The sequence below is a fragment of the Chrysoperla carnea genome, chromosome 1 (genome assembly GCF_905475395.1).
Source record: "Chrysoperla carnea chromosome 1, inChrCarn1.1, whole genome shotgun sequence".
Lineage (NCBI taxonomy): Eukaryota > Metazoa > Arthropoda > Insecta > Neuroptera > Chrysopidae > Chrysoperla > Chrysoperla carnea.
In genome coordinates this window covers 132,972,995-132,994,226 of record NC_058337.1, presented here as the reverse complement: position 1 = coordinate 132,994,226, position 21,232 = coordinate 132,972,995, and the positions used below count along the sequence as shown (strand labels likewise).

At 30.7% G+C, this 21,232-nt stretch overlaps 1 protein-coding gene across 1 annotated transcript in view; it reads left to right on the top strand.

Annotated features, from left to right (window-relative positions):
• LOC123306093 (lachesin-like) overlaps positions 1-21,232 on the top strand; it is a 607,394-nt gene that overhangs the window by 584,924 nt on the left and 1,238 nt on the right. Inside the window, exons 6-7 of the mRNA XM_044887968.1 lie at positions 20,236-20,389; positions 20,941-21,038. Coding sequence (XP_044743903.1) covers positions 20,236-20,389; positions 20,941-21,038 — 252 coding nt within the window. The remainder of the gene's footprint in view (positions 1-20,235; positions 20,390-20,940; positions 21,039-21,232) is intronic.

Here is a 21,232-nt window from a genome sequence, read left to right as displayed (position 1 = left end):
AAAGTTTTTATGACACATACATAGTTTTTGTATCGAATTTTTCTTTGGCCATTTTACATACAAGTAGCTGAATTTCGTTGATACAAATAGTTCGATATCCATCATTTAGGCGTCATTAATTGGGAGCTTATTGATATCATCTACAAATTTCATAAAATTACAAAGTAAACATAAAATCAAACCCTGTTAATTTCCATGTTTTGAATGTTCTGTCTGACTTTTTCAAAATTAATCTTTTTACAATTAATCAAATTAGATCACTGTTGTTCACTTTTTTTTCAGTAGTGAACATGCATTTTTCCTTCGTTAATTCTTTCGTATTCAATAAAGCCCAATTTAGTGCTAGATTAGATTATATTTGAGCTACGAGTAAGTCTTAAAAGATCTATTGCATTGTGAGCACTTTCATCTATTTTAACAGGTTTGCTTTAAAGGTGCTTTAGAAACCTTACGGCTTTATATTCCTGGGCAATATTTCATTTATTTTACTTGAATAGATAATACAGTCAATAAGCCGTTCAAAGTGTCGATAGTGAAAAAGTTGGGAAACAGAATTGATTTTAATGATACTATTTTTATCATGTTTATAGAAACCCCAGAAATAGTTAGCCAGCATTTGTAGTCCGAAACTTTTTTGGAATGTCAATTCCTAGAGCACAATTTGAACGACAAACTATTTTGTCGTTTTCTGTCATTTTTGTGCCAAAACAATTGAAATTCTTGGCCAAAATTGGCACTTTGTTTAGTAGACGTGACAGAATCCGTGTTATCCGACATAGGATTCGTAATAAGCGACGAAAAATACCTACAAGATGACAATTTTAAACCAAAATAAGCCTTGCAAAAAAATTTTCGGATACATATGCTCCTCGCTGGGGTCTGATGACTATTCCTCGGGTTCTTATAAACATGATTCAAAAAATTTCAATCAAATCGGTGCTGTTTTCAACTTTTCCATGTATCTCGGCTTATTAAGTGTACTAAGAGATCAGTTCATTTCACGTGTTGATATCGTTTCAGCGAGAGGTATTCTCATTTACACAGAATGTTTATTCCAGTTTCCTCCTGTTCATGAAAAAATCTACGAAGATTGTTCCCTGTAAGATTGGATTGGTACATATGCTTATTGAGCTTACAATGACCAGTTACTATACACAAATGGTTCAGCTGCAAATGCTCTGAAACCTTTTGCATGAAAAACCTTTAATAAAAGCTTTTGAATGATCTTGGTCATGAATGTTTTCAAAAGAGCAGTTGGGTTCATGTACAATCCATTCTTTTATTTTAGTTTTAATTTTGGTTTTCGGTACTGAAAAAATGGTTTGGGACCATTTCACGAAAAAGATGCACCCATTGTGACTAATTTGTCAGCCGTTTTCTTCCCATTGATTGTTGAGTGTACGGGTATCCAGCCAATGAATCAGTTATAATAAAAATATCCTAGTATTATCCCAAATATTGGGCAAAGGCCTCCTCTAATGACAACCATTCTTGCCAGTTGAACGTCTTTGTCATTCAGTGGCAATGACTCAGTTATGTTACATTTAGTGTTAATTTTGGGACAATCTTTATCTACATCTTCAGAATTTATATACTTAATGAAAATGATAGATCTTATTTATGTATCTGTAACAAATGATGGATTATAAGATTAATTGATGTGTTATTTAGTTCCTAGAATTTAATAATATTTATTAGCCTAGTTATGTTGGGATAATATTATATAAACGTCAGAGAATATATTTGTTTATTAATATCAATGGTATTTGAATTTGAATAACTGGAAAAGAATATGATCTTTATATCAATGTTTATCTTAAGGGTATATTGTGTAATCTTATTATTATTCAAGAAAATATTTTTGGGTACCAAATGAAAGGTGATTGAGAATTGAATTACATAGTCTCTAGATAAAAGTATCTACGTCAAATTTCTGTAATATCTGTGAGAGTATATTTAATTTAATACATTTTACTTAAATAATTCGTTTTCCGTTAATCAGTGCGGATATTTTACTTAGAAGAAAACTATTAGGAAAATGTTTTACTAATGACGTCAAGCAATCAATATGATATTCAAAACAGGAGTGGTCTAGGAAATGAAAACACTAATCAACAAGTGAAAACAAACAACTGCCTGAATTAACTGTTGTAACACCATGTATAGACAGTGTTGATTACGGAATCCTCTGTCTTTTCGCGTCATGTGAGTAAAGATAGAGCCACTCTTAAATAACCACACAGAATTGATATTCCCATTTAATACATACTATATAAGTTGCGCCCTCATGGGTAAACAGTGATGTCTACGAAAAAATGTTTCAGACAAAAGTTCCTTATTTTTTTAAAAGGCACATTTTTTACTCGGTTTTTTGTTCTATCTCTAACGGTTTACAAAATGGGTCCTATGGATCCAAGCTATAGTTAACCTATGTTGCTCCTTTACGAACATTTTTTACGTCCAGAGCACGCTATACAAATTTCAGCTTGATAACATTTTTCGTTTTTGAGTTACCGTGTTGACAGACAGTCTGACAAACAGACAGACAGATGGTCAAACGAGCAGGTAGGCGGACAACGGACAGACAACCGAAAATGGATTAATTAGGTGATTTTACAAACTTGTTATTCAACTTGGGTTTAAAAAATGGGCTATTTTTTAATAGGCAGTTCATTCAATCACTGAACGGTATTTTCGAAAATGCTGTGCAAAATAATTAATAGTCACATTTTATCAATAATCGAATTGATTTTTACAGTCTAGTAACACGATTCAGGACAAATTTTTCGGAATATTTTTAAAATGTTTGGAGATCAGACATTTATAACATAAAGCAATGACATAGAGGTACAATCGGATAGAAATGTAGGTCATATCCTTGTTGGATATTATGACCTTCAAAATTCAGATCAATAGCTTTCTAAATAATAGAAACGTTCTTGACCTTTTTGGTATCAAGAAGACTTTTGATATTTGAAAGGTCAAGTTCATTAATGAGAAAGAACGACCGATAAACAAGGGGTGAAGGGGGGTTGGTGCGCATAGTACAAAATTTACAAAAAAATCAAAATAATCAATTTTTGTATTTTTTAATCAGTTTTAATTGGTATTCGTTATGGTGCTGAAATTTTCATTGAAAAACGTAATAAGTCTGAAATTCTCATAATAGAAATATCGAATCCCAATATATTCTAATGTGAAAGAAAGCATGTTTGTTTGTTTGTTTGTTACGCTTTCACGCTAAAACTAGCGAATGGTTTTTAATGAAACTGTACAGCAATATAGCTGATATATCAGAATAACACATGAACAATAATTTATAAAGATATATTTTTAAAAAAAATTAAAAAAATTAAATTTAATTTGACATTTACCTTTTTTTTAACTTTTTACAGAAGTCTTTTATTTATGCTTCAAAATGTTGACTATAGATGGAGCAGATAGATCTATGATCATTATTTTGAACCATAAATTAAAGAATTCTGTAAAAATTTAAAATAGTAAATGTCAAGTAAATCATGGCCAACTATTCTGATATACTCAATGAATTATGGCTATTTTACATTTAACAAAATTGAAAACTATGTATATCAAGAGGGGGTGAATGCTACTAAGAGGTGGTTTTTATTTTTAAGCGCAGTGAAGCGGGCGTTTATCAATCTAGTATTAAATAAGTTTACATGTTAATATAAAGTCTGTATATAAGGAAAAATGTATTTTGTTGAAAACATTTTTCGAAAACAAACAAGATTTTTACATTTTATTACAAACCTAGATTTTGAGTTTCGATTTTAAAAACAATAACCTTCTATCATATCGTAAAGTTACTAAAAACAAATAATTTAACGATAATTTTTTTGTCCTCTTTTCTCTTAACAAACAGCATAAAAAGGTGTATAAATAATAAAATCTACATGCACCTAGCTAGAGCTATGATGTAGGCAATAATTTATATAGAATTGTCCTGATAGAATACAAGCAAAACTATCTAAATATAAAATGCACCATCATTTTAAACATTTTATATAGATATGTAGAACAACCGATTAGTGGGGCAGAAAAATGTAGCATTTTGAAGAAGCTTTAAAAATAAGTTTCAACTAGCTCGACCCGTGCGGAATTCTGCTCTCGTAGTTACCGTAACCCGTGGCTACCCTGTACCAGTGGCTAAAAACAACAAAAAACAAATTACGTAGAAAAGTGAAGAAAAAAAACTACATTTAATAAATTAACTTTATCTACCGTTTTGGTATAGGTGTTTTTATAATCAATCACCTTATTAGTTCATTTTCGGTTGTCCGTCCGTCCGTCTGTTGACACGATAACTCAAAAACGAAACGAGATAACAAGCTATAATTTTCAAAGTGTCCTCAGGACGTAAAAAGTGGGGTCGAGTCCGTAAAGGAGCAACAAAGGTCAAGTTGTATCTGTAGGATCCATCTTGTAAATCGTTAGGGATAGAACAAAAGCTTAAATGTTAAAAAATGTTCCTTATAAAAAATGTTCCTTATAAAAAATATATAACCTTACTTTGAAAAATTATGTCGTTAACATCACTGTTTACCCGTGAGGGCGTAAATTTGCTCAGAAATATTATATGTATGTGTGTATACACAGGTACCTATTGTTTATATTTTAAATTTATACGTTACATATAATATGTATGTGTTTGTTTGTTTGTTTTTCTTTACTTACATGACGTAAAAAACAAACGATGACGTTATCAACACTATCTATATACATGATATGTCAACAATAAACTCAGTCAATTGTTTGATTTCACTTCTTTAATTATACAATTAGCTTAACAATTCAAGTTACTTAATTTACAATGATTTTATAAGTAATTTAAGATGATTAAATACAAATTTTCAAAGTCGCACATTTCCATGTGCCCTACTCTGTGCATTACAGACTCATACCCATCTATTATGAATGTATGTATAGACAACATACTTCCAGTTAGAGTTCTATATAATGATAATAAAACTATACATATGATAATAATAAACAATGATTCGTTTCATTTATAATAAAGTGAATAAATTCGATAACATAACAAATATGTGTGTATCCATGTATGGGGTATAGATGATTATTTTGATTGGATTTTATTTTCAAATACTTTTGTTTAATTTCTATAATGAAATCATGACTTTTGAAACAAACTAGACAGCTTACAAGTCAAGGTATAAACAAACTAGCTGACAATAGGTTCAGTATAGTGCATCAGTATCATCTAGGCGACAGTGTCATATACTTTTGTAGATCAGACACTGAGATTGAATAATGTTTGCTCCCTGGAATCTCAGTCTTTTAAATTTTCGTCTGTGTATATCACGCAGAATCGTAATATGAGACCCTAATATGGGAAAGATTGATTTTGGTGGCACGGCTACCGCGAAGAGGCCATCTTTTTCGATGGAAATATCTGCTCTCTAAAAACGAAATAGCGAAAAGTATAACAAATCATTATTTGGACTGACTATTCACTATTCACTGGGAGGACCAGTGTTTCTATGATTTAGAATCGTGAGATCTTGTAGCAGGAGTTTTTTTCAAATATCCTACCTGACCTTTTGAATTCAAATTCGAAATGATATTTTGTGGCCAAACTTAGGGGCAAGAATCGATCGTTTTAGATAGGAAAAATACAGATTACTAAATATATAAAGATCAAAACGTCTGCTACTTTGATAAAAAACTATAGTCTTGAGAACCGGGAATTTGATTAGTAGGTATTCCCTTCTTGGGATTGGCGGCATTCCAAATCCGAACTAAGGCATTTGGAAGCCTCTTTGGAATTTGGAAAGCATTTTTTAAGTTCTTATGGATCTTATGATATTAACAACCAATTATTTGGGGGCAGGAATTCCATGGACCAAATATAATTCGACCCCCTCCCCCACCTTCTGAGAGTTAATTGGTTTTGATTGTTTTTTCTCGTTGTACTACTGCACTGAGTGCAAAAGTAACGATATTTCAGTGTATTATGACGGACCCATAAACAACATTTGCTTTTCTGTACTTCTTCTCTAAATCTTTAAAATTATGATTTTTTGAGCTATATAGTCCATGAAATTGTGATTTAGCTCTTCGAAAACTACCTTTTTAACCTAGTTTTCACAAAATTTGTCCCGGATCCATTTCTCATGGGAATATAGTGTTACAATTTACCTTCCACTGCCATATTATGCAAAGCAATTAATCAAGAACCAGTGTGTCTGACTATATTTGCCTGACATCACCAGACAATTTAATTGGAATAAAGCTTATTAAAGATCATCTATGGATATGATTTAAATGTAAATAAATAAAACACGATATCGTCACAGCCACAAACAAATACGCTTTTCAACAAATGAACAAATGATCCATCCATACTACTCGGCATCGCACCATATCACAGGAATAGTAGCCAGTCATTGGTCGCCAGTTCCCAGTATGTCGTAGCTACGTAGTAGGAGTTAGCTAGCGAATAACGACTATATAGATTTAATTGAATGTTTGCTGTTTATATTATAATCATCAGTTCAATTCATTTTCTGTTTTAACACCAGATTACAATGAGTGTAGTAAGAGGAATAGGGAAGAATCAAACTCTGTCCCATTCCAATATTTTATTTGCCATATATTATTGACGCCAAATGTGAAATATGTATACAATATTAATGAATTGCATTACGTCTAGTTTTTTCGCTCTGATTTCTAATTACAATAACACAGAAATTAAAAATCCCCAGAAACCCCCGACACAAAATTAGGTTTGATCAATTCGTTTGTGGCATCATAGCTCTTAAGCGGATAAATCAATTTTGATATTTTTTTGTTAAAAGGTAATTTGATCGAGAAACTACTTAGCTATCTTTCCAGAAAATCTTTTCAGTCGTTTAAAGGTCTTCACCACTTTTCTTGTTATCGGATATAGAACCCTAAAATCGGCATTTGAAACAATGCTAAAAATACTCTCGATCAGAAGTCCTTTCAAACTAAAAAAAATAAAAATCGGTTTATCCGTTTGAGAGCTACGATGTCCCAATCTGTGTGTCTGTCTGTGCCACAGATCTGTTATCCTATTAAATTATTATCATACTTTTCAACTGTTAGCTGAAATTTAACTTACCTTTAAAAGTCTTCAAGAATCCTAGTTTCAAGGGTACTAGTCCCGACATTAAGCACAAAAGGGTATAGTAATGAAAAACCAATATCAAAAATGAAAAATATTCAACCCAAATTAGTAAATTTCAAAACAAATTCTTTTCAGATTGGACGAAAATGGGCTATGGTCAGATTGGATAAAAAATTTGTGGTCAAATTTAACTCAATGAGTTTCAACCCACGAAATTTTGATTTGTATCTAAAAATATGGATCTAGGTATTAAATCTGGAGAGTTGTTAATTTCTTAAACACTTTCTAATATTTTCAAGATCTAGGTAGCCAATTGTACTCGCAAACTTATATCCCAACTTTACGGGGTGGTTGCCAATATTAAAAATGAATTGCAAATTTTAGGATACATCGTTTTGAAGAAATTGTGGATCCACTTGTATAAAACTCTTATTTCTAATTTATATACAAAGAATTCGTATATAAATGGTTACATATAGTTTTTAAATTAAATTTCCAGAACGGTGGAAAGCGTTAAATTCCTGTTATAAACATTATAAATTAAAATTCCAAAAAATCAATCAGTACTATCCACTTGCAGGTAAAAGATAGTTTTGTAATCGTTTATTACGAATGTCTCAAGTGGGAATCAAATTACTTTCTAATTAAATATTCATTTATTTCACCTATGATACAATAAAATGTATCTCCACTCTCATGATTTTAATAATACACTGATTTTAATATAACTAACTACATTCTACAATTCTATAGTCCACGCTAATTAGTACTACATTTATTAACTAATACTAACTAAAATTGTTTTGTATACAGGTTGTATCTTTTGAAACTGTATTTATGCTTTAAAAATACTCGTAATGTTAACAGATTTGTATCATCGAAGTACATACTTATCAAATAAAAAGATTTTAGGAAATAGAGTTGCTCTTAGTAGTTGCTTAAATTGTTTCGCTTTTTGGCGTCATATGTCCATCGATTTCATTTCCAATATCTTTATTCAAGCCGCGTGAACATGTGAACAAAAACTGAAAACAAAAATTAAAACGAAAAGTTTGTTCTTTTAAACATGTTTTCTATCTCTCACGCCTGAAAGGATATTATTTTTTTGGGAGTTCCGTAAATCGTCCTCGTCCTCGTTCGTATAAAGATTTTTTGCTATCGACCCCTTCGCTTACAGGAAAGCTTAAAAATTTCGATTTATTCGATTATAACCTCGTTTCAGTTTTGAAATAATGATCTTGCATTGGTCTCTGATAGAGAACTGAATTTTTGTAAGGAATAGAAAATTCCATGTTGTGTAAATCGCTAATACAAGTATTTTTTTTTTTTTTAATAATTTCTTCTGAGCAGAAAAAGTCCCAAATCAAACTCTAAATGTCAACAAAACGTTACCTTGCTTGAAATTTAATTGAGAAAGCCCAAGATGGTTGTACTCAAACAAATATACCCACCCGTTATAACATCAATCATCAATTCATTTCTAGTTTTCCAATTTTTGAAATCGATCGATTGGTTCTTAAGATAGACTACACAGAAGGTTGAAAAGATAATTTTATGCTCTTTCAAATGATGTATCACAAAGAAGAGGGTGCTATTAAAAATCTCAAAACGAAATGCCAAAGTTGGAGTGGCTAGGTGTGAAAGTATGAAAACTAAAATTCGATAGTACCATTTTTGAGCTTCCCCTCGATATCTAAATCAACGTGTTTTCATCCAAAACAATAATCACATCAGGTCAAGAGTTATGAAGAGTGGATACTATTGAAATAAACCCATTGTATAGCCATGAACAGGCACAAAATTCTATGTTCAGTTCTAAAACATACAATCTGTATAATTAATTATAAATGTATACGTATATATATATAAATATTTTCTCTCATTTTCCCCTACATATATATAAAATATTCACTGAACTGAATATTTTGTCAAATAATTTTATAATTATATTATACAGATACTTGATTGTTAAAAGCTATATTATTGAAATTATTTAATTACAAACACTGTTAAATAATTCTCTTCCACATTATACTTCCTATCCAACTTCCATAACCACTTCCACTATACCCGTTCCAACCAACATCATCACAATGTTTTGTCCATAATGCCATAACGAAATAAATACGATTTCGAAAAACTTATTATATTGTTTGTTAGAAACAAATTTATTCTTTTTTTATTCTTGATTGAATAAGATTAAATTTTTTTTTTTTATAAACTTTATTAATTGTTTGTTGTAATTTATTCTCTTTGTCAATGAAAAGTCGTTTCGTTTTAGTTAATGTTCGAGTTAATATTATAACTTTATCATCTCAACAAATTACCGAGTCAGAACATAGATTTCTAGGAAAGGGCTTTTCAATAGCTGAGATGTCTATTTTATAGTCTACCAGCTGACCCGGCAAACGTTGTTTTGCCATGTATATTATTTCTAGGAAACATTTTTTTAGTTCAATTAGAATAACTATCTACTATAAGTGTTCGGGGATATACTTATAATCGAAAGCGTTATAAACAATAAAAGGATGCTTTATTTAGGGTAATAAATTAATGTTTATTCATCGTATAACAGCCACTGCTACGATCGATACACAAATAAAACCAAAAGAAAATGACCAAAAACTCTATAGTGAGTAAGACAGGACACCGGCTTTGTTCTCATCCCTACTTAGATGAAATAATTTTTGATTTTAGTGTTAGAATCTTTGTAACAAAAACTTCTAAAACGAACAAAATAACCGTAAAGAAACCGTAGAAAAAATTTAAGGAAGGTGAAATATTCGGTGACAAAGAAAAACTTGAAACGATCCGTACAAGTTTTTGTCTAGGGTACCCAAACGGTCGACGGTAGACTATATTGCTACATTTTTCCCACTGGAACTTTTTCCTTAATTCCACCCCTGATTCTCAGCGGCAGTCAACATAAATAGATTCAAAATCTAAAAATTGAATTGGCTATCCTACAATATCAACACTCCATGGCCCATAGTTTTTGAATTATGTGCGATTTTTAATACCGATTCGTTAAATGTAGTTCAAGAAAGACGATTCAGTAACTTCTACAAAAGTGTCGAATTTGAACATGCGTGAGTTAATAATTTTATAAGGTTATTAACCTATAGACAGGTAGATTAATTCTATAAATAATATATTATTTCCAAATTTCAATGTAATTAATCCACTCAACTGATTAATTTTTACGAAAAGGGAATCATGATTACACTGAGATTTTCTGTAGATTTCCTTAAATAGTTAATATATAGGGTTCAGTTTCATTTCACCTATTTTAAGGGTGCTTTCAGTATACATTGCCACTGATAAATTAAATAGACCTCTATCTATAATAGACCTAGTATTTTAAGCGTAACTTAAATATGCTTTGCTTAACAACATTTTATCTATTACAAGTGAAAACAAACAATTGACTGAGTTAATTGTTGAAATACCATGCATAGTCAGTGTTGATTTCTTTATCACATTACACATACAAACATGTGACACATACATAACTGATAATCAAGTATAGTATCTACATATTATAAAATTTCCGCCTAATTGGCGCCCTCACGGGTAAACAGTGATGTTTACAAAAAAATGTTTCAAACAAAAGTTGTTTAATTTTTGATAAGGAACATTTTTTATATTTAAACTTTTGTTCTATCTCTAACGGTTTAGAAGATGGGTCCTACGGACCCAAGACCCAATTGACCTATGATGCTCCTTTACGAACTTGACCTCACTTTTTACGTCCTGAGTACGCTGTAAAACTTTCAGCTCGATATCTTTTTTCGCTTTTGAGTTATCGTGTCCACAGACGGACGGACGGACAACCGGAAATGGCTTAATTAGGTGATTTTATGAACACCTATGACAAAATTTTTTCCCTAGCACCATTATTTTTAAGCGTTACAAACTTGGGACTAAGCTTAATATACTATGTATATTTCATATATACATGGTATAAAAATTATTGCAAAGTGGGTCGTTATCTTTCACACAACTCGGAAAGTTTTTCATATCACCCATGCCACTCAGAAGCTTCAATTTTCCTTCAAATATTGTCTTGTTTTTAATTCATTAGGAACGTAACTGGATAAAAAATTCAAGAGTCGTTTCATCCGATACAGCATTATTCGGCAATTTTCAAGTTTTCATACAATGAACATGCTCTTTTGTCGTGTTTTGGACAAAACTGTTTTTACATTTGCTCTTTAAAAACTTTTCCAAAGCGATAACAAGAAAATGGATATACGACAAATTGAAACCTGCGAAGGGGATCAACAGGCTCTTTTCCAAGCCATGTATAAGAGAACAGCCATAATATACTTTGTAATGTAAAAATTACAGAGTGGGGTAGTCGATATCTCACAAATCAGATTATTTTTAATCCCTGAACCAAAAAAAGAAGTATTATAAGTTTGATCACTATGTGTGTGTGTGTGTCTGTCTGCCAGTCTAAACAGATGAGCCGATTGTGATTTTTTTGCCTCATTTGAAAGATAATTTAATGGAGAGTGCTCTTAGCTTTGTTTCAATTGCTCAAGATACCGTAGCCACTACACCATCTCATTATTGAGATTTTGATCCTGGTAAGAATAATAATAATAATAATAATAATAATAATAATAATAATAATAATAATAATATTTTATTCGTTCTTTCGATATACAATGTATACCTACATAGAATTCGTCAAAAAAAAAAAAAAATTTATAATAATAATAATAATATTAAAAGATAATGCGGTGATGGCCGACTTTTCGTAGACTATCCCGGTATTCACCTTAAACATCGTGGAAAACCATCAAAAACTCACGAGTAGGATAGCTGACATCCTTAAAAGTAAGAATGTCTAAAATAAATAAATATGAAATTTGTTTACCTAAAAACAAAAAATAATATATTAATTAAATTTCTTTTTCCGGTGATAAAAAAAATCTACCGCAAAGTGTCAAATATTATAAAAAATAAATAAATATTGATACCGGTGTATAAAAATTTCCACGGTACATGTTATATAATAAAAAAGAAAAAAAAAATTGATTACCGGTGTATAAAAAATTTCCACGGTAAATGTCATTTAATTAAAAAAATATTGATACCGGTGTATAAAAATTTCCACGGTACAAGTTATATAATAAAAAAGAAAAAAAAAATTGATTACCGGTGTATAAAAAATTTCCACGGTAAATGTCATTTAATTAAAAAATAAATAAATTAATTAATTAATTAATAAATTAATATAAAATTATCGAATTCCGGTGATTAAGATCAACACGGAAAGTGTCAGAAATTAAAAATTATAAATACAATTACTTAATACATATATTAAGTTTAAAAATTACTTTTTAGTCCTTCCTCCAATGAATAGAAACACTGCTGTTGCAGGTACCTACGAACTGCATTGATCGGAGCCATTCTATTATCCTAGGATAAAGTTATTAAATTATAGTTTTGTCACGTGAGAAAAGTTTGAAGTTAATCGGATAATCGGAGTTAAAAATGTCTTCCAAGTTTTTAACTTCCCGCTAAGAAAATAGGGAAGTTATTGTTTTCACCCCGTTTTGCCCAAATCGAGTTTTCATCAGATCTCGACGTTTTAAGGTGTCAGGAAGCTTCCCTGACTACTTCCGCGAGGGTGTCTGTATGGCTGTATGTATGTATGTATGTGTGTGTGTGTGTGTGTGGATGTATGTAAACCTCTCATAACTTTTGAACGGCTTGTCCGATTTGATCGGTTGGTGCCATTCGAAAGGGCTTGACCAAACTTAGATTTTGAGGCCTATTTGGACCGATTTTTTTTTTAAGTGGTTTTTTTTGAATAACTTTTAAACGGCTGTATCGATCAATTCCAAAAACTAATCAGCTCTCAACATCAAAAAACCACGTCGATCACCACCAGTCCGGTCAAAATCGGATAATTCGTTCGTGAGTTATCGTTGACGAAAGAAAACCCAAAAAAGGGTTTTTTCGGAATAACCTCAAAATTTTTTGTTCTATCAATTGAAACTTAATGATTCTTCATGAAGCTTCAAAAACTGCGTCGAATGTCACCAGTCGCGTGAAAATCGGTTTATTCATTCTAAAGTTATCGCGATTTGAAAATTTAAAAAATAGTATTTTATCAAACGTCTATGGAATTTTTGAGAAGATATGAGTCAATACTTAGACTATGAGTCAATACTTAGCGGGAAGTTACAGGGATGACCTGCAGGGTCAACCGTTTTCCAAATTTTTATTATATCATTTGTTCGTTAGTTATAGTTAATAAAAGCGAAGCTAATAAAAGCGTGGTAAAATATTCAACAGCTAAAACAGAAACAAATACAGAATTTATTAAATTTTTACAAACTCCACAATCATTATATTTTAACCAAAGAAAAAAAATTTTGTTGATAAAATTTTCCAGTCGAAATAATAAGATTTAATTCGTATTAAATTTAATATGTTTCATTAGGTTTTCTAATATGGTGTTATATTTATATGTAAAATTGGTCACATAACAGCCGCATATCCATTTGGGTATTAGTGGATATACCAAATGTTCCAGAAACAAGGATCATTAAAAGTTTGCAGTGATAATTTTGCATGCGTTTCTCGGGAAAAAAAATTTTTGTAAGAAGTACTATGGAAAAATTAAATCAAATTAACTGTTGTATGATAAAAAAATTTAGTGATTTAGAAGAAAGTAATTTTATCTAAATAGTGGGGTGCTATTTAAGATATTTTATAATATCTGTCAATAAAATATTTATAATAATTGAAATCAAGCACCCCACGCTTTTTTACGATAAAATAAGTTTTTTCTAATCACTGTATTCTTATTTCGAACTTATTTCTTAGTTATATTTTGAAATTATTTTCTACTTTTTAGTTCAAATGTAGTAGTTTTTTAAACTGTTATTCATTTATAACGTATTCACGATGACTTTGCAAAAATAAATAAGATTAATCTATATAACCGCATGAATAAAACTCCATTTATTCAAAAATTCAGGCAATGAATTCGCTAAAAACTATTTGCCCAACATTGTTTTATCATATTGTATAATGATATATAACTGAACTAGACAAGATTTACTTTGTTTAGAAACTTTACATTTGTATTTAGGGAAAGATTATAGGGGTTAATCTGGGTTTGGATAACACACACACAGTGTATTATTTATAAAGCCTGAAGGAATATGTTATGTTTCAAGCTTTCCCTCTCAATGAAAGCATTTTTTTTTTTATACCAAATGTAAGACAATTTAATTACATATTTCTGATTTACAAAGAAAATCATATTTTAATCCTTCCCGAAAGAGGATTGCTATTTTAGTATTTATTTAAAAAAAAAATATTAATAATAATAAAATAAAAAATAAAAGCTTGAATCATACCATCAAAGCTTCTGTTGAAATATATGGTTGGGTTAGGTTAGGTTATATTGGCTGTCCACGAAGGACACACTTAGGCTATAAAGCCCATTATGATACCATATATGTGTTTGACCACCTTTCCGCTGATAATTAATCAGCTCCTCAATTTCAAAGGCTGAGTGCACCTTCTTCATGTATATACCATGCACTACATCACAACTATTAATTAAATTAATTTTGATACGACTGCGGGAATCGAACCGGCCACCCTAAGCACACCGCGGACGGAATTGGTTACGTCTTAACCAACTGAGCTAATAGGGCGTTGAAATATGTACGTACGAAAAAAAAAGTAAGAATCATAATTTATCATTTAGAAAGGTTGCACAATAAGAGGTTATGTGTCAATATTACTAATGAAATATTACTAGTAATTTCAATGAATCTGTGCTCTTGTAGTTACGGTGCCCGCTTCTCGTGAGGAAAATCATAGTTCTTACTTGGTGCTCCAGGACACTCTTCGCTCTTTTTTTATATAAGCTCTGGAAAATTTTTTATAAATCTTTCAAATTATACACTAGTATTTGAACATGCTTAGCTTAGATTATATTGGCTATCCACGAAGGACACACTTAGGCTATAGATCCCATTGTGATACTCTATATGTGTTTTACCACCTTTTCCCTGATAATTTCATTTATCAGCTCCTCAATTTCAGAGGCTGAGTGCACCTCCTTCATATATACCATGCACTTCACCAGACCATCACAACTATTAATTTAATTAATTTTGTTGCGACGCGGGAATCGAACCCGCTACGTTGGTTACGCCTTAACCAACTGAGCTAATAGACTATTTGAACATAAAATATTAAAAAAATATTTTGTAGAAAAAAGAATATAAAAAATTGCTTATCTTACTAAAATGCTGTGAAGCGATAACGTTGCTATGCATAATAAATAAACATGCGTGGTTAAAATCGAAGTGTGGGAAATGAAGTACCTTTCTTTCTAAAATTTTGGTAAGGAATCATTAACACAATAGTATGTAATACATTAAAGATAATACTACTTAAGAAATATTTAACACAAAATTTGTTTCTAGGAATGTAAATTATAGTCTTTGAAGTCGAATTGTAAATACTATTATGTTCCTCTAGAAAATTAATTTCTTAGAAGCTATACAATGGTAAATTCGCCTACTTATTCGTTAAATAATACAGGGTGGTTTATTAAATTGTTTTAATGTTAGTGGTAGAATATTGGTCCAAAAAATCGGAGGATACATTCATTTTAAGAAAATAATATAAAAATAATATTCTATTTTATAGTTACTATTAAGGATGTACGAGTGCCAGGGCAATTTTGTATAAAAAGATTGATTTTTTTTTATACGAAGTTGGGGTTAGTCTAAATCAACAAAAAATTTTAAGGGGGACAGGCTTGTCCGATTATTTAAATAAGTAAATAACTTCAAAAGTAGGCATCGTTAACATTCTCTGTCTTATGATAAAACGGTAGATGAATGATATGTTTCCATAGGTTTCTCCAAAACAAGTTGATGGAACTTAACAAAAAAAAAAAAAAAACTGTTTATTTAAAGTTTAAACCTTAATAAATTATTGAAACCAACAAATGAAATTTCTAAAATTTAAAAAACCCGGAAGATCATCGCAAAAATGACAATCGCATTAAAAAAAAGACAATCGCATTAAATTTGGAAGATCATCGCACAATATTTGGTTTCTTCCATTAGGGAACCCTAAATTTGCAATTGAAACATAACTAAGAGCGCTCATCATTTAACTACCTATCAAATAAAACCAAAAAAAGCAAAATCGGTTCATTCGTTTAGGCGCTACGATGCCACAGACAGACACACACACATAGCGGTCAAATTTATAATACCACTTTTTTTAGTTCGGGAGTTAAAAAAACCCGTTGTGTCCGACTAATCCCTAAATTTGCAATTGAAACATAGCTAAGAACCCTCTCCATTAAACTACCTATCAAATAAAACCAAAAAAAGCAAAATCGGTTCATTCGTTTAGGCGCTACGATGTCACAGACAGACACACACACATAGCGGTCAAACTTATAACACCCCTTTTTTTTAGTTCGAGGATTAAAAAAAAAACATTGAACTCGACTAATTAAGGATGTACCTATAAGCACGGTAGTGGGGACACAAATTTAAAAAAGTATATTTTTTCAATTTTAATGGTGAATTATGTTATAGCTTCTATATAAGACGAAAAGTCAGAATAAAATTTTTCGATATATGGAGTAATTTTCAAAATATCGAAAATTGAGATTTTTGTTCTTTGTTCGAACTACCTTATAAGAAGATACTTATTTTCTTACAATTTATACTTTTTTTACACTGTATAACTTTTTTAAGTTCAAGCTTTTTTTTTTTAAAAAAAAAACAATTTTTTTTAAAGTTCCGTGTAATTTTTCAACATTATATCACAGTGTTTATTTACTACACATCAGACAATTTAACTAGAATATTAAATTATAAGTGAATTTTGATTATGTAAAAGTGTTCCCAAAAGACTAACAAACTTCAAAACAGTGTTGCATACGTAATTTTAGTCAAATAGACAAAACTAATACTCTATGTCTACACACAGTCTATGTTTGTTAGTATGTGCATTATAAATTTCTTTTAACCCAGCAATGATGTAGACAACATAGACATGTTTACAACAAATACATAGTGAATGTATTTACCCACAATTTACAAGTAAATGTAAATTTTAATCCGTTACATCGCATGGTTTGTATAAAATACATCAACATATTATTAAAATTCAATTCTATATGGATAAATTATTGTATATCCAGCCAGCGCGGCGGTTGCTCGCAGCATCACACGCTATTTGTATCGGATTGCACTATGGATAAATCAAATATGCAATAAGTTTTTGTCCAAAAGAAAAATTGTTTTATTCGCACCGTGCGTGAGTTTTTTTTGGAGGTGTTTCCATGGTAACAATACAATACTATAATTATAGAATTTTACAGATGCATAATTAATTAATAATAATTGTATGGATTGCTTTTATTACTTACATTGAAAATTTAATATTATTGTCTCACAAATTTAAATAAATAATTATGATAATTTACATTTGAAAAATAATATTTGTGCAATTTGATTTCTTATTTTCATAATTTTTAATGCATTAAGTTTAATTAATTAGTGTTTTTCAATAATTTTAATTTGACATTTTCTATATAACATTAACATGTAAAGAATTGCAAATGAGCCATTACAGCGTCCTTTAACGCTAAAATTTTTCACTGGAAGCGCTATTTATACCAAAAAAGTGTTATTTTTCTAAAAACTAATGCAAATTTACTTCCAAGCAGTGTAGAGTGTCAGGGCGTCTTGAATGACATTACCGAACAGAGTAGAGGCCACTCACATCATAATTTTTAATCTTTATTTATTTGTTAAACCACATCCAAATATACAATTCATTTTATGATGTGGGTGGAGTCGGTTACTTCGTTCTTATCCAAGCGATGACAGTGTGATCGATTTACCGCCCCATTAACTTCTTTGTTCACACTGCCGCTGCCTGGATTCGAACCCAAAACCTCTAAGCCAGTAGTCAAAGCAAGTTAAGACCCCCTAACATGCCAATCATGTCTGTTTTTAATTTTAAAGAAAGCTTTAAGGGACCAATATTGTCACAGCACCAGAGCTCCAGCTAAATTATATATATTTATATATTTACAGAGTGGACCATTTTAATATATAATAGCTCATTTTTAACGTTGCAAAGTTGAGTGAGGAACACCCTGTTCTGATATAAAATTGGTCCTAGTTCTTTGGGTTTTTTTAATAGTCATTTTAAATCCTAAGAGGTAAAAGATAGAATCACACTTTAAATTAGAAATTTGATCCTCATAAAAAACTAACATTTTCTCGAAAGTCGTTAGCTTTCGAAGAAAAAGCGACTTAAAAATATGTGGAATAGATATATGGTGTCTCATCACTATATTTAATTTTGTTATTGTAGGTTATATCCAATAAAAACTACCTGATTATATTTTAATTCAATTCAAAATGTATTAAAAAAAAAATCAAATTAATATAAATTTCAGTTCAACTGATTAATTATCAATGAAAAATAAAAACAATGAACCGATTGTCAATTTTATATTGATAGTAAATGAAAGTATAGTGTTATTTTTAAATTAAATTTTGTTTTCCATCAAAATTTTTGGTGAATGGTAGGTATATGGTAATAATGTAAAAGTAATTTAAAATATTCGAGGTAGGCGGAGTACCACAAAAGGTATATTTTACCTTAAGCAGTGTTTAATATTATGTTGCCACAAATACGAATAAGACTCTTTTGTAGTGAAATTTACCTATTCGTAACCTATACCAAGCATTAGAGTACAAGAATAACAGATTTTGTGCTTCAGTCACGTGAAGGCTAGACAAAAGTGGTTTTCCTAGGGTGGGACTTAGACTATAAAGTCCGTTGTGGTATCCAAAAGAAGATGGGCCAACTCCCGGCCACTACTCCATGAAGCATTTGAACTAACCTCAACGAACTTCAGATAGGAGAGATTGTCAAAGAAATGTTGACTCAGATGAGTGCATCTCATTATGGTAAGAGCTAGACAGTGGCAGCCAAAACGAGGCATCGTCGCCGCCTTTTCCTCCTCTGTGTGGTGACAGCTTCTGCAATAATCATCGACTGTGAGGCCCAGTCATTCATCGTGCCAGCCGCCTTTCCAGTTACGTCATGCGAAGCATTAGAAAAATTAAAAAATGTAAAATTAAAATTTTCGTTTACGTCATAGCTCCATGAATTGTCATAATACTAACATAATGCAGCTTATTTTGATGATCTTTTAATAATAATTATTATAATATAATAAAAATACAGTGGTTTAACCTCCGTTCCTACAGAGAATTTTTATAATGTGGATGAAGTCAGTTACTTCGTTCTTATCCAAGCGACGACAATATGTGATCAATTTACCGCCCCATTCATTACAACTGATCAGACTGTCGCTGCATGGATTCGAGCCCGCAAACTTCCAGTCTAAGTAGTCAAACTGTTTAAGAAGATTGCGCCTTTACTCGCTCAGCCGCTTAGCCGGTTTATTTTTAATATCATTTATAAACTTTAAAATAGGTCATATAAGTTTTTACCTAATTGTATTCTATTTTACTAATGTTAAACGTTGCGTCAAATTCAGCTGTCGACGAATAAGATACAACATTCGAAGTACCCTATCTCAGAAACTATTTTTTTATAGAAACGAAAAGCAATTGAATCGTTTTGTTATTGTATGTGCTATAGAGAAATGTCATTCTTTTTTCGATTGAACATTCGGTTTTTTTTAAATATTACCCGAAATTATTTCATTTAAAACCCAGTGATTGGATACCACTTGTGGGACTCTAAACTCTGCATAAATTTGAAATATAAATGAATTGTCACTGTGTCTCATTTAATTCCAGTTAGCTTTGTGTATATATCACACACACATACCTACCCACCCACTTTAACAGTGTACGTATACATACACTGTTAAAAACCAAATTAATTATATATTCAAAACATGTATTATTTTAATGATTATTTAATTATTTTCAAAGTATTTTCATTTTATTTTATATAAAATGTATTTAAATGTTATATTATTATTTTATACAACATTTTATTTATTTATTTTTCATGTTTTGTATTTTCTCTCACCTTTCTAGGATGGTTCAGCATTTGTTGGCGGTCAAAAAATACGTGAAGGGTTTAGTTTAACATTGAATAAAATCGATCGACATCATGCCGGTGTTTATCAGTGTACAGCGGATAATGGTGTTGGTGAACCGATTACCGTGGATATGCAAATTCATGTGCTATGTAAGTTTAACAAAAATCAGAAAAACAATTTTTATTTGAAATTTTGTAATCTCCAGTTCAAGAAAGGGTAGTAATAAATTTGGAAAGAAAATATGCAACGAATATATTCGATTTAACTTCGTTTTTGCTTATTTAACGGCTGGTTTAACCGATATTTGATAACAATGTCTGAATCTAGTCGATGTGAGTCATACTGAATGGGAAAATAGTACTGGGGTGTCAAATAGTATATGGGGTGCCGATTTCAGTACTTTTTCTAAGTGAGTTCTCAGTAAATGAACTGAGCGCTCACCTCAGGTAAACACAACCAATCTAATCCGTTGTTAAGGAACAACATAGTCAGACTGACCTTGATTCACCACAAACGTCCCTTTTTCTTGAGGCGGTCATTTCCATAGCCAGATGCTCCGTACAAGAAAACGTAAAAGGATGAATTTCAAAATAAATTTGTCATTGCAGATTGTAAAAATTTAGCTGGTTGTTTCAAAAATCTATTACCATTTTTTTTTGTTCATATTGCGAATCAAACTTTTATTATTTTTGATTTTTAGATCCACCGGAGATTAACGTGGAACGATCATGGGTACATTCTGGAGAAGGCTTTAATGCACAATTAGTTTGTGTTGTTTACGGAGATCCGCCACCAGAAGTAAGTAATGAATCATTTTAAAATGTTTGAGTAGCCATTAAATGTGATCTTAAATTTTCTACATTCGTCCATTCCGCCTGTCCAGGGGTTTGTATCCGTAGACAGAAGATTTAAACTAAAGTTTCCTATAAATTATTCGCTCTAAAGTAACTTAATCGAATCATACTAGAAATATTTATCGTAAATCGTAGAAT